The sequence below is a fragment of the Mangifera indica genome, chromosome 10, assembly GCF_011075055.1.
Source record: "Mangifera indica cultivar Alphonso chromosome 10, CATAS_Mindica_2.1, whole genome shotgun sequence".
NCBI classification, from domain to species: Eukaryota; Viridiplantae; Streptophyta; class Magnoliopsida; order Sapindales; family Anacardiaceae; genus Mangifera; species Mangifera indica.
In genome coordinates this window covers 6,612,856-6,624,930 of record NC_058146.1, presented here as the reverse complement: position 1 = coordinate 6,624,930, position 12,075 = coordinate 6,612,856, and the positions used below count along the sequence as shown (strand labels likewise).

Below are 12,075 nucleotides of genomic sequence, written 5' to 3'. Positions count from 1 at the left end.
TTTCATAATAATTTTTCATTTTTCGGGCACTAACTTAATTGACTTAACTTCTTTTATCTTATTTTAATCCGTATACATTAATTTTAACTGGAATTTTTTTTTTTAAATAAATTAAAATAATTTTTTAATTGGATAAACAATTTTACCTTAATTTTTATTTATTATACAAATGTAAAAAGATTTTGAGTTAATAATCATTTTAACCCCATCCCTAATTTCATCTAAAATTCAAAATAAAATAAATTTTACATCAAAATTACTTTAATCTATGTAAACATTTAATTATACTATATGTTATTTAATTTTTCAAATTAAAACTGAATTTTTAAATTTGATTGTATAGAATCGATTCTCTTATATTAATCACTTATTGAAAATGAACAAAATAAAATTATCTTAAGTTTTAACAAAACAGTAAACAGGTTGGCGTGACACATGGGTAATTTTGACAAAAGTTTTTTTTTATTATATTTGTATAAATAATAAAAATTAGATTAAAGTTATTTAATCTAATAATAAAAATTAAGCACCCACTTGTATTGCGATTTAAATAAGGCAAAATTTACAATTGTCCTCGTAAATGTCAACTTGAACCCATGTGAGTGAATTGATATTACTTTGAACAACAGGATTTCATGTGAGGAAAATTCTCAGATGCAAAGGGAAGTTTCCTGGTGGAGTTGATATTACTTTGAACAACAGGATTTTGAGTTGTATCTGTGCTTGTGAGTTTCATCAAAGTAGAGTTACGTGGCATGTAATGTTGATTAACAGTCTGATGTCCTAAAGTGATGTTCTCTAAACTAGTGTGTTCTTGGGTGCCCAAATTAAGGTATCATCTCGGTTAACTATTTCGTTGGCTCCTCGATGTTCTTCTTGGCATGCAGCCTAAATTGAGAGCAGCTAACAGATAACAAATATCATAGATTAAGAAGAATTACACACTGTAAATTTTCACTTTGAGAAGAGTAACACTTCTTAACCAACAAAGATCGCGAGCTTGGATTGTGAGCTTTGATGAGCACTAGCTCGCGAGCTTGGCTCATGAGCTTGGATCGCGAGCCTTGACGAGCATCGGCTCGCGAGCCTTGACGAGCACTGGCTCATGAGCCTTAACGAGCACTGTCTCGCGAGCCTTGACGAACTCTGGCTCACGAGCCAAAGCGAGCTGCTCGACTTATAGTTCGTGTTTGGGCTCGAGCTCGGTTTCTCTGAAAATTGAAGCTCGAACTCAGGCTCGGGCTCGTTATTACCTGGCTCGATTCGGGCTCGATCGAGCCGAGCTTGACTCGGCTCGGCTCGAATCCACCCCTACCTTCGACACTTTTCATTCTGCAACTTCTTTGTTAAAATGGTAATTTGCTCCTCTTATTGTAAATTTATTTTACCATTAAATCTTTAGAATTTCAAAGATTTTTGTAACCTTATGAAAAGGGAATTTGGTAACATAACAAATATAACATAAATTTCCATGTGTTTTCTTTCTTGTGTTCTTCTCTTGTGTATCTTAAAATTGAAAATTTTTAACACGACTCATTAATTTGATACAATACGATATGAAAAAAATTGGATTATAGTTGAGTCATTTGATACAAAATTTATTTTAGATTAACTTGATACAACTCATAACTAAATTAAATAGTATTATAGTTGACACAAAAGTAACATAAACTGATACAAAGTTTCAAGAAATATTACATTAGTAGAATTTATTAGAGATAAATTATAAAAATGTTAAAGGATAATATCAACAATAGTTAAAATTCGTACAAATTGTATATAGTTGTATCTTTATATAGTTATAATTACTCGTATTATTCTTAATTTTTATTTAAATATTTATTTTATTATTTGGTAGGAAGAATGCAATTAGTAAAATTATTTATATGTTTTAAAGGTTTTTTTTGTGTATAATTATTAGACCATTTATAAATAAGACAAAATATTATATTATATGTTTTATTAATAATAAATTGGGTTAATTTGATGAATAAATTAAAATGCTAAAAACACTTAGGAAAGTGAAAACTATATATGACAATAGGCCGAGTAAGGTCAAATGCTTTAATCTTTATCTTCGTCTTTGGAGGAAAAATGTTTCCTCACCTCCACCTCCACCCTCACCCGATCCTTGACACAAGGATGGCAAGAAATCATTGTCCCCTCCTTACAAGAAATTTTTCTCCCTTTTCCCGTCTTATCACCACAAAGAAATTTTCCCATACTTTCCTCTCTTATCCCCTCTAGAAAAATAATATAATATTTATTTGGTGTTATAACATATTTTTTTATAACTCAAAGTTTTTAAAAGTAATTCAATATATAAGGGTTTAATGAATATGTATGAGAAAGGACAAATCAAAGAGGGAATGGGGCTATAACATATTTATCCCCATCTCCGTTCCTATCTTTGTCTTAACCGAAGAATCATCTCCTTGTTCAGGGAATGATAAGCCAAAGACCCAATTTCACATGCCAATTATCATCTCCAGTAAAAATAATAGACAATTTTGGATTAATTTAAATTGTGTCAGGTCAACCTGAATATTAAAATATTAGATTAGGATTGAAAATTTTTTATAAGATTTTAATTTAGATCAGGTTAGAGTTGAATGTTTTTTATCCAAAACTTGAATTAAAATAATACAAATACGATCTTATGGTACGAACCGTTATTGAAATAATGCTATCAATTTGACAACATTATTAGCACAAATTGCTCCAGTTTTTAATTCAACTACTTTTCTTTTTATTGAATCGTTTTTAAGGTATAATAATTATATAACTAATATATTGAATTAATAGATAGGTGAAACATCATGCTAGAATTATTGTCACTATTTAAGGCATGATCGTTATGTAAATATTTTTATTTCTATAATTTTTATTTAATTATATATAGCATATCTTATATCATTGTAAATTACGTATACATTTATACATAACTAATTATATTAATTATTTTGTATGTAAAATTGTTAGCTATATAATTTCTTACTAATCCACATCTAAGGTTATTAATCGGATTCAATAAATTGGGTATGATTTGTTTAAACTTGAGTCGATCAAAAAATTCATACTCAGGCCTTAGGCCTGTCCAATCAAATTTAAAATTTTATTCAAGCTAGATTCACTAGCTTTAAACCCATTATATATATATATATATATATATATATATATATATCACTCAAGGTTTAATGTATCCTTAAACTTCAATTTGCTAAATTTTAAAAACTCAAATATCAACGTGTCTGCTAAATTTTGTTATTATTGCCCACGTATAAACATTATTTAATGATTTCATTTAAAAAGAAAAAAAAAATTTATCTTTTGTTCTCACCCCTTAACATAGTTTTAAAAAGTTATTTTTTATCATATTATAAGGTTAATCGTCCCTTTAAAGTTGAAAAACATAACACTTACATCCCAAAAAATGTGTTCTCTTTTTTTGATAACCATTCTTTCTGATGATTCACTCTAACACATTGTCAACCCTACCACTGACATCTTCTCTCCCTGTCGATTTTTTGGCACAAAAACCACCCAAAATCCAATAAAAATGGTTGAATTTGTCGCACAAAATCTGTGCAATTTGTTACACAGATTCATCGAATGATGTAATAGGGATCTAGATGTTGTTTGAATAATTTGTGCGTTAGTCAATGCCTAGATTTGTGTGACAAATTGCACAAATTTTGTGTAACAAATTCAATCATTTCAATCGAATTTTGGGTTGTTTTTGCGCCAAGAAGGGATAAGAAGTGTCGGTGATAAGATTGATAATGTGTCAGAGTGAATCGCTGAAAAGAGAGAATGCATTTTTTGAAATGTAAGTGCAATGTGTTTTTAACCTTTAAAGGAGCAGTTATTAACTCTAAAATATAAAAACTCTAATTAGTGGGAGAAAAAAGTAACTTTTTAAAATTAAACTAGAAAGAAATTGTTAATTTTCTAAATTAAAGTGAGAAAACAGAGATAAATTTTTTTTTTTTAAATGTCGCTTTTATCTCTAACAATAACAAAAAAATTTAACAAACAATTGAATATTTGGATTTTTAAAACTTAACAAATGAGAGTTTAGGGATGTATTAAACCTTGGGTGTAGACACGTCAATTGGGCCGGATCGAATGGAGGCCCGGCCCGAAGCACGAAAAAAAGCCCGGGCACAACAAAGCCCGGCCCAGTACTGTAGCGTGTCGGGCCGGGCCCATGAGCTTATCAGGTCGAGCCTTGGGCTTTAATATTAAACCTATGGGCTGGCCCGACCCGGCATGACATTGTTCATATATATATATATATATATTTTAATTTTTTCTGCGTAAGGCAGCAGAAGCCTTTGGCTAGCTTCTGCCACAAGGTAGAAGTCGTTCTGGCTTCTGCCTTGTGGCAGAAGCCGTTGGCAACGGCTACTGGCGCCAGTAGCTGTTGCCAAACTTTTTTTAAATTTTTTTTTAATTAATTTATTTTTTCCTATAAAAACCCATTCAATTTTTCATTTTCATTTTCAATTACAATTACAAATTTCTCAACCTCTCAAACTCTCAATCTCTCAAACTCCTAATCTCTCAAACTCTCAATCTCAACTATTTATTATATTTTAAATCTCATTTTATTTTAATTTTATCATTACAAAATATTACAAATGGATCCAATGTCAAATGAATTCAATCCATTTGAATATTATCATGCTGACGCTGATGATATTATTGATGATGCACAAGGTGGAATAGGTGGAGCACCAACACCTCCGGTGCTTGCAGCCATGGCTCGAGATCTACTAACACCTCCGATGTCAACTGTAGCATCGGAATCCGCTTTTAGTGCAGGGGGATGCGTGCTGGATGATAGACGATCCAATTTACATCCAAATATGGTCGAAGCGATAATGTGTATGAAAGATTGGATCAAAGCTGATTTTAAATTACAGAATCGTGTGACAAAAGATGTCTTTGAAGAATTCAAAGATTTGGATGTAGAAGATGAATAGATAAATATTATATAATAGATAAATTTTATTTATGTTTTGTAAACAATATGTAAATTAATTTATTTGTATTTTATTAACAATTTATAATATTTTTTATCATGTAACCATGGTATTCCTCCGCCATAAGTGAGGGATTATAAATAAAATATTCGGGGTATTGTCCTCGATTTTAATAATTGAAAAATAATTTGTGTTTAAAAATTTTAATTAAAACTTTTTTTAAAATATTTAATAAGGCCCGACCCGGCCCATTTAATAAAGCCCGACCCGGCCCATTTAAAGCCCGTTAGTATATGGGCCGGGCTTTGGGCCTTGATATTTTAAAGGGTTGGCCCGCCCTGAAGGCCTGTTACTGTTTGGGCCTCGGGCCCGGCCCATTAGCCCAACGGGCCGAGCTGGAGTCGGCCCGGCCCATTGACGTCTCTGCTTGGGTGGGAATAAGTCTTTTGGCCTTTTTTTTTTAACTATAATACAACTTATTTATGAAATCCAAACACTTGTCCATTAGCAAAATTCTATTAAAAAACTCTGTTAATGTTAAGGATAAAATCATTATTTAACAAAATAACTTAAAAAACTAAAGTTTTATTGTATTTTCCCTATTCAGTTTGAAAACCCTTATATTTCCCCTAATTCAAGTTTTAAAAATAGTAATTTCACCCCTTAGATTTTGAAACGGTTGCCAGAAACGGTGAAGTTCGCCATCTTCGACCACATTAGCTCTCCCTCCCGGTTTATCTCCTTATATCGACTTGTTCCCACCCACTGAAGACAAGTATTTCCTCGGACGAAGATGAGAAGACACTTCCATGAAGGCAATGTCGTCTTCATCACAGTTAATCTTTTTAATTAGTGGTTGAAAACAAGTTAGCACGGAGAGATAACCTAGGTGGGAGGACGAACGTGATCGGAGATGGTAAACTTTATCGTCTTTGACAATGGTTTCAAAACCCTACAGGTGAAGTTACTACTTTTCAAACTTTGGGATGAGGAAAAACTATAGATTTGCAAAATGAAAAGGGGAAATGTGATAAAACTTTAATTTTTAAAATTATTTTGTTAAATAATAATTTTACCTTTAACTTTAATAAAGAATTTTAACAGAATTTTATTTGACAGTTTTTTGCATAATGACCAGATTTGTTGCATAGGAAGCATTTGGTTACTTTTGAAGTTCTTCTACTCTTAGGTCAACATTGTTGTCTCTAACAATGGTTTCAAAACCTTAGGTGTGAAATTACTATTTTTCAAACTTTGGGTTAAAGAAAAACTATAGATTTGCAAATTGAAGTGAGGAAAATATAATAAAACTTTAATTTTTAAAATTATTTTGTTAAATAATAGTTTCACCCTTAACGTTAATTAATAATTTTAATAGAATTTTATTCCTAGATAGGTGTTTAAATTTTTAAAAGTTGGAGAAAGCCTCTTTGGGGTTTCACTATGCTTTGGGTGGGCTTATCATACAAACTACAAAAGAATGGAAATGATAATGCTAATCCGACAATAATATGTATTATATAGATACAATATAGAATCTAAATTCAATCAAAGCAAATATATTTCACAAACCCAACTGCCCAAATGACTAAAAAAATTAAATCAATTAAAAAAACTCAAAGATGCGGTGTAATCTCATCTCGTATGCCTTGAATCTACCATGAACATATCAATCTCAGGGTTAAACAGGTGGTGGCGGCGACGAGGGTGAAGTTTGTACCGCTGTCCCGGCATTGTTACTGCTACCGTTATTATTATTTATTTCCCACGGCTTCACAGTAAACAAAACAACAAATAAGATGATTACCAGCAAAAGGATGATGGCATAACAAGTCCATTTCCTGGTATTTTTCTGGTGTTTTCTTGCCGTCTGCAATCGCTCAGTACCGCCACGAACAAATGAATTAGCTCTCGCCACCTGGCTTTCAATGTCGTCTAATTGTTCTCCTTGAGCTTGCACCAACACAGCCATGTCCAGGAACACCTGGTGCAGCTCCTGCAGATTTTTTTCCATCTCTTTCACAGCGTCATGCCTCTCTTGAATTTCATTTATAGTGTCCAAAATTCTGCCTCTGCCTTGCTCTTGAATTGCCTTTTGCAAGAATGTTTCACTCTCTCCTGCATTTTAACGAAGAAATTGTGAGAAAATTTCTTTAAAGAACAGCCATCATCAATTAAACAAACTAACCTGTTGAGATCAAACGGTCCAGAACCTTTTCATCAGGATTCTCTCCGGTGACCGTAAAGTACCGCCTCTGGACAGTCTCTCTGTACTCGCCGGAAATCTTTTCTCTTAACTCGATAAAACTCTCCATCGAGTCCTGCAACTTCTTCCTCAATCCGTTGACCACCGACGTCCTCGTCCGGTCCGACGACGATCCAGGTCCGCATTCTGGAAGGCTCCGGTTGGCGGCGTTGGACCGGTCCAGGGCCTCTAAACGGACCTTGATCAGCTTCGCCTTCTTCAAAGCCGAGCTGACGTCAGCGTCCATCCGAGAACGCAAGTCTTTGACGGCTTTCGCGTTGTGAAGAGTCTTGCTCTGTTCGTGAGAGGATTGGAGATTGGTGTAGAGACGGTCGAGCTCTTTCAGGTCGTCTTTGACGGACTCGACATCCTCAAAGAACTTGTCGAGGTTGACGCCGCCGGTTGACGGTGCTTCGGACATTTGGACGGAGTGGTGGCGGTTATCAGGCGACGCACTCTCGCTTCTAAAGAGAGAAAAAGACCCTGAAAACAGATCGTTCATCTTTTGAATTTTTGGGTTCAATAACAACCGAACTATAATTAAAAAAAATCAACCAACTTAAAATTTATTTTCCGTAGCAAAGACGAATCAATGAAGTTCTATAAAAATTTCGTTTTTCAAGTAAAGACGAGTCGATGAACTTGAGCAAAGCAATGGAAGAGCTCGATAATGGAGAGAAATGGGACTGGGAGGAAGTAGTTTTTCGTGGAATATGAAAATGGGACGAGGGAGGACGAGAAAGATCAAATGGTTACTCGGTTCAACCACTACTACGAAGAGGGCGAGGAAGCTGAAGAGGGTCAAAAGAGGGGAAAAGTCATTGATGGTTTACGCGGACTACGGTTGCTTTCCCAGTACTATTACTGTTTTTTTTCAGTAATAAAAGTCTTAAATATTTTTAAATGATTATTATATATAATTAAATTAAATTTTTATATTTTTATTTTTAAAAATATTTTTCGTAAGGATAATATATTAAATTTTAATATTATTTAATTATAAAATTAATTAATTAAATTATTTTTAAAATTATTTTATTATTAATATTTTTTAAACTATATTTTTATTTTAAATAAAAGTAAAAATACTTTTATCTTAAAATTTTAATAATAATAAGAATATAATAAAATTAGGGTAATCTAGATAATTTTTTATTACTTAAAGTTTAAGTTATAATTATATTACTTTTTATATTGAAAATTTTGTTAATTGAATTATTATTTTTTTAATAAAAAAAATTATATAATATATAGTATTGCAATACAATCTGAAATAGAATCATAATCTTATGAAAATAGAATGAACGAATTATAGTTGATTGGCCCGACTTGGCTCGCCTAGCATGTAGTCCCGATGGACTAGGTCGGGATTGGCCTAACACAAGGTCATATCGAGATTGACCTTTTAAAAATCTAACGTGAGTTATTTTCATAACACCATTTATTTGAGTATTGCATTTTAGATTTTGTATCTAGGAAACTATCTTTTATATATTTACGTGTGCATATAAGGAGAAGAAATAGAGAAAACCTTAGTTTTATGTATTTTGTGTGTTGGTTTTAATATGGAATGTAAAAGTTTGGACATATTTAAATATTTCAACTATGTATTAATAATTAACTACAAACGTGTCAGATCAGTTTATTATAAATAGATTTTGATCTAATAAATAATAAAATACAATAAAAAATATAATTTAGACAAATACAATAGTATGTCAATTATTTTATTGGATAATATGAAATACTTATTTCAATGTGACAATAAAAATTATGAGAAGAGAAACCAAGAATTGGTAAAACTTCTAGTAATTTGAATTATTTCGTGGGAAATAACAAGGAAGGTGAGATAGTCGCTTCCAAGTACGGAGAGGCTAAATAACAACATAACTTTCCCATATATTATTTCTGAAGAAAACGCGTCGTTTGGTGCGACGAAACTAAGACTTTGTTGTCTTAACCTCTCGTCTCTAACAATAAAATTATAGGAATAAATAATATATGGTATTACAACAATATTTCTTTTATCCTATTTATCTAAAATAACGACCCTTTAAATTTAGAATTACAGTTTTCCCATCATCCAATTTTTGAAGTTATTTTAGCTAGTTAAATAATATTTTCGTTAGTTTGAAAAATTGTATTAAATAATTAATATTGATTACATCCCTAAAATTTAATTTCTCTATTTTGTTTCTTTTTACCTCCCCTTTTCTCTTTGGCCTTTTTTCTCTCCCATTTATGATCTTATATTTTTGTAAAATTTATTCTTCGACTATCCCTAGGGGTGTGCATAATCCGGTTTAATGTGGTTTATAATATTTTTCAACTCAAACTAAAAAAAGGGTTTGAAAAAAATTCAAACCAAATCAAACCATTTTAGATTACAAATCAAACCAAACCGAACTGAAAATATACAATTTGGTGCAGTTTGACTTATGGTTTGAACTAAATAAAAATCATTCACTTCCAATATTTCATATTCAATAAAAAATAAATGAATTATAAGTATCTACAACATAAAATATAACTTAAATGTTAAACATACCACTAAGAATTATAATCTTTTTTACTGTTATAATGGTAAATATGTTTTAAGATAAGCTAATAGAAAATATTACCGTTTCAACTTTGCTGTTTAAAAGAGACATATCGATTTTTTATATTATTGCTGGTAATATCGACAAACCTATACAAAATGTCGAAAAAAATAATCAACAACTTTCAAATATTAGTTCAATTAAACTTTCAAATGATCAAAAGGCATAATTAGTGGGAACTCATCATTGATGTCTTCTATCTACAAAATTTAATAAACTATACATTAGATAATATTATATTAACATGAATAAACGAGATTAACCTATACATATATACGTTTGTCACTTATATATAACTAAGATTATAACAACTAAATATATTTAATTTCACATTACATACACCTGTAAGAGATATTACATATTAGAAACTTGTAGTTACAGTGCCAAAAAGTTCAAATGATTAAGTTTTAAACACAAAAACCCAACTACTACAAAATCATGAATATTATGATTCAATTAAACAAATACTGAAAACACAAAAAGCAACTTCAAAATTTTTGGATAAGAACCGAATCATGTTCCTTATATCATCTAACAGAGCATACAATTTATTAAGAGATTTTCTCTCAAATCACATAGAATGACAACTCTTTCCTCAACAAAATCTCTATTCAATTATGAACATTTACTTTTAAAGACTCAAATCTACTAAATCTCAAATCATTAATGTCTTTGAAGTAAATTAATGATTTATTGATGACAACGATGATAAGTTAAATGACGGCGAGTTAACCGATGTTTCAGATGATGACTAAGACCAGGAAGACAGTGATGGAGCTATGGTTTCTGGCGAGAAAGAACCACGGTGATGATGGAGACCCAAGGTGGATGTTGTAATGGCAGAGGAGAAACTAAGGCAGGGGTGGAAGTCTGGTGCTGCAACAGCAAAGGAGAAACAAAGGCAGGAAAGAAAGTTTGGTGAGATGAGTTAATAACTTAGGGTTTTAACAATTTTTATAAAACAAAATTATATATATATATATGGTTTATTAGTTGGTTCGATTTGAAAATCTCCCAAACCGTAACCCAAACTAAACTGTTTTATAATCCAAACCAAACCAAAATTTTTAAACGGTTCGATTTGGTTCTATTGTTTGAGTCAAATTATGCAGAACCCTAACTATCTCTCTTTTCGTGCTTTCATTTTTATTCTCTTCCTCTTTTCATTCTTTCATCTTCTGTCATCTACCATGTAGGCCGATGATTAAGTTTAAGGACCTACACTAGGAATACTCATAAGGAGGTAGATCCTATCATGGATGACATTTATGCTTTGAAGCTATAGAGTTAGAATTCTCTATGGTTTAGGTGGTTACAATTAGAGTTTGGTTTGGTAGCGTTTTAATGGATTTTGTAATGAAATTTCGTCAATTAATGAAGATTTTTATGGTAATTGACTAATTGATTTGTGTCTTCTACTTATGACTTTGTGTTTGTATGATTTATTTGTGGCTTCTTGACTAATATATTGATCAAAGGTTAAAGTTTAAATTTCGAGGGTGGTGGCGGTGGTAAGGTGATGTGGGGGGTGGTGATTTGATGGTTTGATTCCAGTCCGACCGTCGATGACAACTAGTTCCGCGAAACATTTACTACAATAATGAGAGATGAAAGTCTTGAAATTCACATTGCCAATTAGAATTGAAGGAGGCCCCATATTGCTTCATTAGAGTATCTACTTTTGGTTCGACCTTCCTTTCAAAATGAACGGGCAACGGAAAAAGCTTTGTCACTCTTTTTTTTTTTAATAAAGTTTTGGCATTTTTATTAACTAGGTGTAGAAAAGAATTATTTAAGTTCTGGAGGACAAATTATTTTTAGCTTCATTTTAGAACATATTTCCAAAAGGCCAAAGAATTTATTCCCACACAAAAAATATCTCAAGTTTTTACCCTTTAATTCTAAAAAACTTTTTTACCTATTCATAAGTTATTAAAATTAACCAAATCTGTTAGTTTTAAAATTGTATCTTTTTATTTTCATAAACTCTAAAAAATAACAATTCCCTCTAGTTCAAGTTTAAAAAAATAATATTTTCCCTTTTAGAGTTTACTCTTCCCTCTTTAGCGTCATCTCTAATGTCATCACCGACTACCTCTCCCTCCAACGGTCTCTTCTCCCCTTAGGGTTATTAGCACTGTACAGTGTGTGCGCAACAGCTGCATGATGAACTTCAGAATAATTTCTAGTTCTACTGAATTTTTCTTGACATGCTAAGATTTCAAAGCAATGCAATTATCTA

General features: G+C 31.5%; 1 protein-coding gene across 1 annotated transcript; it reads right to left on the bottom strand.

Annotated features, from left to right (window-relative positions):
* Positions 1 to 6,471: 6,471 nt before the first annotated feature.
* LOC123227610 (syntaxin-121-like) lies at positions 6,472 to 8,006 on the bottom strand. The gene is made up of 2 exons (XM_044652670.1): positions 7,177 to 8,006; positions 6,472 to 7,106 (listed from the first exon to the last, which is right to left on the bottom strand). Exons 1-2 carry the CDS (start codon positions 7,733 to 7,735, stop codon positions 6,670 to 6,672), a joined length of 996 nt encoding a protein of 331 aa, XP_044508605.1. The 5' UTR covers positions 7,736 to 8,006; the 3' UTR covers positions 6,472 to 6,669.
* Positions 8,007 to 12,075: the final 4,069 nt, after the last annotated feature.